The sequence below is a fragment of the Nicotiana tomentosiformis genome, chromosome 1, assembly GCF_000390325.3.
Source record: "Nicotiana tomentosiformis chromosome 1, ASM39032v3, whole genome shotgun sequence".
NCBI lineage: Eukaryota > Viridiplantae > Streptophyta > Magnoliopsida > Solanales > Solanaceae > Nicotiana > Nicotiana tomentosiformis.
In genome coordinates, this window is record NC_090812.1 from 30,340,841 (window position 1) to 30,351,702 (window position 10,862).

Consider the following 10,862-nt stretch of genomic DNA (forward strand, 5'->3'; position numbering starts at 1 on the left):
TCTTCTTATAGAAATTAACATAGAATATTAAAATCACTTGATATTTCCTTTTTTAATTATCAAAAAGAAAAAAAAAAGAATATTCTTTGTTGGGATTGTGTGAACAAAGTCCCACATGGAAAGTAGAAAAGTTTAAATAAGCTACTTATAAGGAGTTTGATGTAAAAATTACATGGGTGCCCTATTTGGTCGCCCCTTTTTAACTTATACCCGTTTTGTTTTTCCGTTTGCATCCGTACCCGTTTTTTTGTTAAAAGTATTTTAAAAAGATAATTTTTTCCTTCTTTAATAAAAGACTATTGACAAACTGCAGGACGAAAACTTAACCATGTTTAGGCTGAATTTTAGCAAATAAACCAAAAAATTTCAGCTTGTTTAGACTGAAATTTCGGGTAAAACTCAGGACAAAACTATAGATTGCGTTACAAAACTTCAGCATGTTTTGGTATGAAATTTTAGCAAATGAACTAAATAACTTTAGCATGCATTAGCAAAAACTCTTTAGAAATTACATATTGTAAGACAAAAACTTAAGCATGTTTAGTCTGAAATTTTAGCAAATGAACTAAATAACTTCAGCATGTTTAGTCTGAAATTTTAGCAAATGAACTAAATAACTTCAGCATGTTTAGTCTGAAATTTTAGCAAATGAACTAAATAACTTCAACATATTTAGTCTGAAGTTTTAGCAAATGAACTAGATAACTTCGGCATGTTTAGTCTGAAGTTTTAGCAAATGAACTAAATAACTTCAGCATGTTTAGACTTAAGTTTCGGATAAAATTCATGACAAAACTGTAGATTGCAGGATAAATAATTCCAGCATGCTTTAGCATAAAATTTTAGCTTCAATGTGAAACAGCTTCATGCTATATTAGCGTGAAGTTTTAGTTTCAACATGAAACAACTCCATGCTACATTAGCATGTTTTAGCTTCAAGGTGAAACAACTTATTGCAAGTGTGATTCTGAAGATGAATCTGGACAAGTTTCTGATTTTTTTATAAAGTTTCTGAGAGGAGAGGAGGAGATCGTTTTATATCTTTTGTCATGGGTGTAATTGTAATATTATTACGGATTTTTTGCGAGATGGCTACCAAATCAATAATTTTAAAAAATAGGATACGAGTTAAAAGGTGGCACAAATATAGGGTACGGTTGCAAATCCCCCGAGTTTGATACTTTTAATGGTGTGATGCCTTTTGAAAAAAATCGTGTGGGCTTGGCCCAAAGCGGATAATATCACACAATGTTAAGAGTATCTTTGACCGTTTTAACTCAACACTTTTTGCATAGTATACGTTAAGATTATACAAGAATTACAAATGAGTACTAGTATTAGTACCCGCGCGATGCGCGGATACAAATCATGTAAAATTGTGATGTAGGTTATTTGAATCATGTGCAAATAACCTTAAAATATAAACCTCTCAGATAAAAATTATATAAACATTAGATATTAATTAAGAAGCAGGATATGAATTTATTGTTCAAATTTCGTAGTGGACAACCTATTTTTTTCTATATCTGTAGCAACTTAACCCCTTGATTTTAGTACTTGCATTTCGTTTTCCTGTCAATATTAAAGAATACTACATGTCACGTTGTGACCTGTCTTGTTTGAACACATTAGATCATATTATTTTAACAAAATTCTTACTATCACTTTGTTTTTATCTGAATGTCAAATATGCCTTATTCATCACATCATTTTTACACAGATTCTTTTTTCTTTTTGTTCTTTACTTATAATTATTGTATTATTTAATATTATTATACTATTATATAATATTTTATTAGCTTAACAATTAACTTAATATTATCATTTTAATAGTTTTTAATAAATATAAATTTTTTATTCTTGAAATTTAATATATTTTTATGCTTATATCCTCTTATTTAGAATTTTTTAATCATTTAAATTTATCAACAATATTTGGAAATATATTTTAATAATTTCATTTATTTATTTTTAAATTAATTTAAAGTATAAGTACCCTTACACTACCTCTATTTATTTTATACATTGTCTTCCGTACTACAAATTTTCATTAGTTTTTATATTAATGTTTTACCTACAAACAAAATAATATAACATTTTATTTTAAATTGTAACTTTCAATTAGTCTAAAATATAATACATAAGTTATTTGATTATTATGTTCCAAATGTGTTGAGTTTTCTTATAATAATATTAGATGCAGTTAAATTTTCTTTCTTTTTTAGTTTTAAAAATACAAATTTGATTATTAATTTTCGTTAGTAAAATTAACTATATTAGAAATTTATTATGTATTTTTAAAATTTTATTTTAATCATAAAAAAATAATTTCTTAATTGTTTGAACACATTATATATAAATGTTGTAGTAATATTTTCACTGTCATTTTATTTCTTTACGTAAATTTTCTTTCTTTTTTAGTTTTAAATAAAAATTTAATTTTTAATTTTCATTAGTAAAGTTACCTATATTAAAATTTTAATTTGTATTTTTAAAATTTTATTTTTTATCAATATTTATTTTTCATAAATAAGACTACAATTTCGTGGTATTATCCATAGTTTGAGCATTCTCATCATAATTTTAAAAACTTTCTAATCACAAATTCAAATAGTCTTTCCCTTTCATTTCTAATACTTAGTAAGTTTTTAATAATATTTTTTAATTTTGCTATTTTTTTAATCTAATATATAGTCTTATTACATTTTATGTGGTTTTTAATTAACTTGTAACTTTATTTAATATCATTATCAACTACTATGGTTTAATATAATATAGATAAATATATAATTTATTTAATCATAAAATAATATTATTTTTTTTTGAAATATTGCTCAAAAATTTTAAATTATTTAAATTTGTGAATAATATTTTTAAGTATTGTATATTTACTTTATTTTATTTTCTACACTTATGATTTATAAATATCCTCACATTATGTCTAATTTATTTTTATTATTCAATATTTTTAATCTATTGGAAACAACGTCTCTACCTTCATTAGGTAGGGGTGAGGTCTGCGTACAGACTACCCTCCCCATATCCCACCTGTTGGGAATATACTGTGTATGTTGTTGTTGTAATATTTCTAGTTTTTAATTTTATCTATTAGACTTAAGTTACGTGGACTTATCCATATTATGACCTTTCTTATCATAATATAAAAAACTTTCTCATCTCAAATTTATTTTAGGTTTTACTCTTTTTTCTATGATAAAAATTTGAATTGTTATTTTTCTCTATTTATTCTTTATTTTTGCTATTATATTATTCAATACCTAATATTATTACATTGTCATGTGGCTTTTCATTAGCTTGTTTGAATTTAATATCTATTTCTACCAGAATACCAGACTCATTCTAATATAATATAGATAAAAATTAAAAATTATTTCAATAGTAACTTTGACTTTATTATTCATATTCCAAAATATGATTTTTCTTATCATATTTAAAAAAAAAACTCATCTCAAATTAAGATAATTCTTATCATTCTATTTTCTAAATTGGAGCGCATTTTCAAAAAATTATGTTATGCTTTCAAACTTAAACTAACTGCACTCAATTCAGATATAAAGCATAGAAAAATATTTTCTTAATTGTTTGAACACATTATATCTAAATGTTGTTGTAATATTTACGTATAAAATATTCGTTTGTCCGATTTATAAATATTAATATGACATTATTATTTTTGTTATTAAAATATTTTTTACTTACTATTTAGTTTATTTTTTACCTTATAAATAATTTGTATATTTTATGTAAGATCTTATTTTGGTGCTTGAATTTTTTTATTTCTTAAAGTCAATAAATCTTTAATATCTTAAGTAAATTTTTATTTTATTTTTATATTTTAACTTACTCTAAAGTATAAATAGTCATAGATTATCTCAATTTACATCTTTCTATATTTTTTTTTATCTTTTTCTATTACAGTTTTTTTAATTAATTTTGTACCTCCATATTTCTAGCTAATGTAGAATAAAATCTATGAGTGGATATATACACCTCGTCCCGTCCCGCACCCGCCCTATTGCTATCCCTTACTAGTAGTGGGGATAAATTCAAAAATAGCCAGATTTACAAGTGCTAATTGAAAAATAGCCACAGTTTTAAAAGTGATCGAAATCTAGTCACTTTTCATGTAAAGATAAATTTGAACGAAAACACTGTTCAAAATCCGAAAAATATTCTAGCATATTATATTGGAGTTCCAGTATAATATACCGGTCCAGCATAATATGCTGGAAGTTCATACACAAGTGCTCCAATTTTCAGTATATTATGCTGGAACTTTTCGCGTGTTGGAGTTCCAGCATATTAAAGTTCATACACAGGTGCACCAATCTCCAGTATATTATGCTGGACCGGTCCGTGTTGTAGTAAAATAGTGGCTATTTTTCAATGACTTTGTAAATGCTGAATATTTTTAAATTACCAGTCCAAAAACTGGCTAGTCAGTGCTATTTTTACTTACTAGTGGCCGAAGGGATCCATAGAGGATCTCCAATGGAGTTGATACAAGCTAGCCCACTAGTCCAAGGACAAGGAGATGGGCCAGCTATCTCGGCCCACTTTTAATTCTCATGTACTCCTTGAATTGTTTCTAGGGGAATGGACACAAATGCACCACCGGCACAAATTAATGACCCGACGTACTCCTAAAACTGCTATTTACTCGCCTTGCACCCATAAAGTAGTGTCCTACTAGAATTACTAATTTTTATTGTCTCAAAGCTCTCATCACTTCCACAATATTTTTTTATATTAAATTCCACATGAAGAGAATAGATTTTAACTTCAAAATTTAAATCATTATTATCCAGCAGTAAATAATATTGAATAACTTTTAGCAAAGCAAAACTAAATTCCAGAAACTAAATAATTTTGGTGACTGAACTGAAATAAGAAATACATTAGCATCTTCTTCGATTTTTTTGGCTGAAGATTTCGATTCGAACTAGATCAAGATAGACCCAATCGACCCTACGCTTTAGAATTCAGCTTCACCCAAGTAGTATATCAAAGATAAACAACACCCACTCAATTTTGAGTTAAACAAAACTTGAATCATGCTATTCTCAATATTTTTGGTATATTACACACATGGTATACTATGATTAGTGTTGAATCACGATATACTTTGTTTGAGTATCTTCAATGATATACTCAATATTCTTGGCATAATAGATATTGGTATACCATGATTCAACAATCACGGTATTCCTAGTATTCGTGGTATACTCTATTTATGACAAATGGTATTTTTAATATTCTTGATATACTACACATTGGTATACCATGATTAGTGTGGAATCATGGTATACTTTATTTGATTATGTTAATTAGTATACCAAATATCCTTGATATACTATATATTGGTATACTATGATTAGTATTACATTATGGTATTCCCAATATTCTTTGTTATACTGTACATTGGTATACCATGATTTAGTGTTAAATCATGGTATACTTTATTAGAATATGTTAACTGGTATACACAATATTCTTGATACACTATATATTGGTCACTCTTAATAGAATTGAACTTAGATTTCAATTATGTCACGCTTAATATTCTTAGTAAACTATATATTGGTATACCATAATTAGCATAGTATACCAAATTTTAGGATTCACCAATTTAACTAGAAAGGACAAAAAAGTAAAAAAGAGTGATAACTTTTTTATTTTAAAAAAAACCTCAATTTCTTTAAGAATTGTAAAAAAATTCATCTACAAATATAATACAAAAAAATCAAAAATGGTGACACTGTAACTATCGATAACTATAATCGATTAATAATTGTGTTGAAAGTAATCCAATTTTAATTTTAAGACTATGTTATTTATCTAGAAAGAACAAAAACAAAAATATAAGTGAAATAAAGTGATAAAAATATTAACGGAGAAATTTTATTGAAAAAACAAATAGAAAAAACTAATATAAAAAATAATAATTATAAGAGAAAAAAAGTGAAGATGTTTTTAACGAACATATTTTAATTTGAAAATAAAATCTTAAATTTCTTAGAAAACTACAAAAAAAATTTATCTACAAATATTAAATAAAAAATAAAAAAAATAAAAAAAGAGTAACATGGTAACTCTCGGTAATCATAATTGATTACTGATTGTATAGAAAGTATCCCAATAAATTTTAAGACTCGGTTATTTACTTAAAAATAAAAATAAAAATAAAAGTGAAAGAAAGTGATAATAGTTTTTGGCGGAAGAATTTTACTGAAAAATAACAGAAAAAATTAAAATGAAAAATAACAATAAAAAAAAAGTGAAAAAATATTTTGGATGGATATATTTTAGTGGAAAGAATAAAACAAAAAAAGATACACCAAAAAATAAAAAATCAAGATAAAAAATAAAGTAGAAAAGAGTGAGGAGGTTACTACTAGAAATAATAAAAATAGAATAAAAATTAAAAAGAGAAAATAACTACAAAAACATTAAGAAAAAATGAATACGATTTCATAAATTTATTAGAAAGAAAAAAAAATAAAGTGAAAAAAATAACAACAAAATATAAAAAATAAAATAAAAAATATGAAAAAAAAAAACAAGGAGAATCCTTTGGTGAAGCCTAGGCATATAAAGGAAGGGGCATCCTGGTCCTAAAGTCTTCAAAAGGGGCATATTTTATATTTTTTTAAGGGGAGCATTTTGGTCATTAAGTCTTTAAAAGAAGCTTTTAAGTGTCATTTTTTCTTGTTTCTAAGCTTATATAAAATAAAAACACCCTTCTATTCCAATGATTTTAGTTGATGTTGGCAGTTCTAAAATTTAAAATCAAATTATTCTTAATGCATCATAAATAATGCTTTAATCCTAGTCTGATAAGGGGTCATTTAATATTTCGTATTTATATTCAATGGTTAGGAGTGCACCTGTTGTCTTATATGTTATTCTTTCTTTCCCGTTGAATATGTAAAAGAACATGAAAAATAGTTTAGCAGTATGTAAATTATGTTCTTGCTAGATCCTTTGCCTTACATTTTTTTTTATTATGAGCATCGCGCTCAAAATGAGTACTCTTGTTGTTCTAATTTATATTGTAAAATCTCATTTTTGATGTTTCAGAAATGATATGACAACATTCCGTTGATACTAATATTCTCGACTCAACTGTTACAATTTTTAAAAAATCTAAATACGTATATTTAAAACTTTGTAAAATGGAATAACAGGGACATTTTAAAAGACAGCTAGATTATCCACGTGTATAAAAGTAGTGTAATGCACCCTGTGTTGGGTCAAAATCATCGTGCCCGCCGCGCCTTCTAAGACAACAGTCCCATATTCCATTTTCTTTAATTTGAAGATTTCAACGTTTTGAATCTTCTTGGCAGTTGTCACGTTTTCACTGGATCATCGTACAAAAATAATCCTATTTTGAGAGAGAGAGAGAGAGAGAGAGAAAACAAAGAATGGAGGAAAAATGAAGAGAGATAATAGGAGAAGAGACGAGCATAGCACGCATCTTACAATACATTGACAACAACATACCCCTAAATCAACCCCCACAATTGTTAATTTTCTAATATTCAGAGACAAGTACCCATTTTTTTACCTTCATTCTTAAGCCTTCCCTTAATTCAATCCCTTTTTCCTAATCATATCCATTTTTTTTCTACTTATACGCATACCTTTTTCTTAATTGTCAGAGGAAAGTGGGTGGTTGAGTGTATGTTTCTGATCTTTTTTGGATTAGGTTCATGTCAGAGTTTTGTTATTATTGGTAGAAAATTAGATAGAGGGAATTAATTTTGTGAAAGAGGAGAATGGAGGGGATGATGGAAAAGGGAGTATTGGATGATATAATAAGGAGGTTATTGGAAGAGAAGGGAGGGAAGCAAGTTCAGCTCTCTGAGGCTGAGATCCGCCAGCTTTGTGTCAATGCTCGCCAGATTTTCCTCTCTCAGCCTAATCTCCTCCAGCTTCGTGCCCCCATTAGGATCTGTGGTACATTTCTCTGATTTTTTGCTTTTTCTCTTTGTAAATTTTTGTCTTTTGTTTTTATGTTTTTTTCATGTATCATGATTTACGGATGTATAGATGGTGAATTGTATGTATATCTTAAATGTTGAACATTATAATTAAGGGCCAGCTTATTATCTTCCATCAGCACAGTCATGAGAAATGTTGGAACACTTTTCAGCATGCAGAATAAGTGGAAGGGTCTTTTTATTTGTGATTGGCATCTCTCTATTGTTGTCATATGATTGGTAAAAATTGGATCTTTCTGCTTTGAGATGTCTATTTTTTGATGATTAAGAAAACATTTATTCCTGGCCTCCTCCCCCACTCTCTTTTTTTCCATGTGATTTCTTTAGATGGGAATTTAGAGTATTGCCAAAGATAGTTTTGCCCCTTAAAATGGATGTCTCCAATTCACTGTTGTGACCTAGAAAGCTGAGCTTGGTATGAGATATTGGATTGCAAAGGTTGATGGTCCTTGTTCAAAATAAGATACTGATTGCATTAAAACATTTCCATATTCAATGAGCAATTGAGCATGTGGGAGGTTGAAGGTACATTTTGGTTTATAATAGGATAAGTATTCATAGATAGTTATGCAATGTTAGAGTTGGTTTATAAACTATTGACTAGATAAATTGTGGTTTACTATGTAGGAAAAATTTAACGCTTCCTGAAATTTGGTAAATTTGACGTTTTAGCTAATACACCTACATTGCCAAATTCCAGTGTTTGAAATATGTTTGATCATCTCAAATGTAAAATTTGGAGGCTCTTTCTGATGCTATAGTTATCAGATTCTTGAAAAGTTTTTTGGTTGCATAGAACATTTGGGTTCTAATGGGATATCAATAATTCCTCTCTTTGTTTTGCTTAATACTCTCATAAATTTATCTCTTTCCTATTCCTTCTTGCAGGTGACATACATGGCCAATTCCAAGACCTATTAAGACTTTTTGAATACGGTGGCTATCCTCCTTCAGCAAACTACCTTTTTCTCGGGGATTATGTTGATCGAGGCAAGAAGAGCTTAGAAACAATATGTTTGCTACTGGCCTACAAAATTAGGTACCCTGACAAGATCTTCCTTCTTCGAGGGAACCATGAAGATGCAAAAATCAACAGGGTCTATGGATTTTATGATGAATGTAAAAGGAGATTCAATGTTAGGCTATGGAAGATATTCACAGACTGCTTTAATTGTTTACCTGTTGCTGCACTTATAGATGAAAAGATCCTTTGCATGCATGGGGGAATTTCTCCAGAGCTAAAGAGTTTGGACCAAATAAATGAAATTCAGCGGCCGGCTGAGATTCCAGACGGTGGCTTGCTGTGTGATCTGTTGTGGGCTGATCCTGACCCTAGAATTAAGGGTTGGTCGGAGAGTGATCGAGGTGTTTCTTGTACTTTTGGACCTGATGTAGTTGCCGAGTTTTTGGCTAAGAATGAGTTAGACCTCATCTGTCGGGGTCATCAGGTATACCATATTCTGGATAGTCAAAAAATAAAACTTAATTAACTCGCTGCTAAACTTTGAAAACTCTAAACACCTACTTTTAGCCTTGTATTCTTGAAAGCAAAGCTTATTTACAGGCAGGTGAATGCTATCCAGGCATTTCTTGTGTCCACTTCTTAAAAATTCCCATGATAGGAATTTTCATATCTTTCTCTAGGAAAATGTGTTTTCTACAAAAACAATTTAGCAAAGTATTTATCGAGATTATGACATGCATAGCTCTGGTATAGTTCTTTTTTTCTTTACAAATATTTTGGGGCAATTTTGAACGAAAGTTGTTGTCGAAGCACTTCAATTATGATATTCTTGCAGTAGTTGTTGGCTTGCTTCTAAGCCATCAGCATTTCAGTTTCCTCAAGTTTTATATTTGTCCCGAATGTATTCTGATTCTAAAGTTTTGTCGTAGGTGGTGGAGGATGGATATGAATTCTTTGCGAAGCGAAGACTTGTGACTCTATTTTCTGCTCCCAATTATGGTGGAGAATTTGATAATGCAGGTGCCTTATTAAGCGTTGATGAGCAACTTGTATGTTCTTTTGAAATATTGAAACCGATATTATCTAGCGGTTCAAAGTTGCCCCTAAAGAAGGTATGATATTCTTGTTTATATTTTCTCAAGTTATTATCGTGATTTTGACATGAAAGAGTTCTTACAAGTCATGGTAAGTTTTTGAAATGAAGACTACAAAGACATCTTACAATTGTGTTTTTCATTTGAACAGCCACCAAAGGTTGGAGGGATGTGATACAATAGAAAGTGTAATGGAGATTTATCCAGTATATAGCGAAGAATGACAAGCACTACACTTTATATTTTGTTATTGACACAAGCCATCATATTTCCAATACCTTTTTGGCTTTGGAACTACTATGGATAGGCCATGAGTATATTACTACTGAAGGAAAAAAGAATTCTGTAAATCGGCAACATAACTTATCTTCAGAAGATCTAAGATGTTTCAGTTGTTTACTTTAGACACATTTTGTTTCCTTCCTGTATTTACTAGCACTCAGATTTGACACTTCTTAATTGAGGATGAGTTGCTTTATCATCCAATAGTTTACAAATTCTGTAATGTTACAGTTTATTAATCTTTTCTTTTAATGATAACATAACCATTTTATAACTGTAACTATAACTTGATGGTGAGAATGGTATATAAAAAGCCAGTGGAAATGTTACAAACCCATTCCCCTCTCCTGTTCATGCCTCTCTTTGTGCAATAAGTAAAGAAGCTGAATGGGACAATGGTTTCCTAAATGTTGTAAGTTGCAACAATGCAGCAGTTGCTACTAAGCTCTTTTCAAACTCCTGATCTTCTGTGGAAGTCGAATTCCTTTGGTCCAT

The 10,862-nt window shown here is 28.9% G+C and overlaps 1 protein-coding gene across 1 annotated transcript; it reads left to right on the forward strand.

Moving 5' to 3' along the window:
* The first annotated feature begins 7,303 nt into the window (after nucleotides 1-7,303).
* On the forward strand, nucleotides 7,304-10,641 carry LOC104086971 (serine/threonine-protein phosphatase PP1 isozyme 9). The gene is made up of 4 exons (XM_009591338.4): nucleotides 7,304-7,983; nucleotides 8,916-9,475; nucleotides 9,921-10,103; nucleotides 10,237-10,641. Exons 1-4 carry the CDS (start codon nucleotides 7,803-7,805, stop codon nucleotides 10,258-10,260), a joined length of 948 nt encoding a protein of 315 aa, XP_009589633.1. The 5' UTR covers nucleotides 7,304-7,802; the 3' UTR covers nucleotides 10,261-10,641.
* Nucleotides 10,642-10,862: the final 221 nt, after the last annotated feature.

Coding starts and splice junctions, on each gene's coding strand:
- LOC104086971 (XM_009591338.4), top strand. CDS start 7,803: ATGGAGGGGATGATGGAAAAGGGAGTATTGGATGATATAATAAGGAGG. Junction 9,476..9,920: donor TCATCTGTCGGGGTCATCAG/GTATACCATATT, acceptor GTTTTGTCGTAG/GTGGTGGAGGATGGATATGA. Junction 10,104..10,236: donor CAAAGTTGCCCCTAAAGAAG/GTATGATATTCT, acceptor TCATTTGAACAG/CCACCAAAGGTTGGAGGGAT.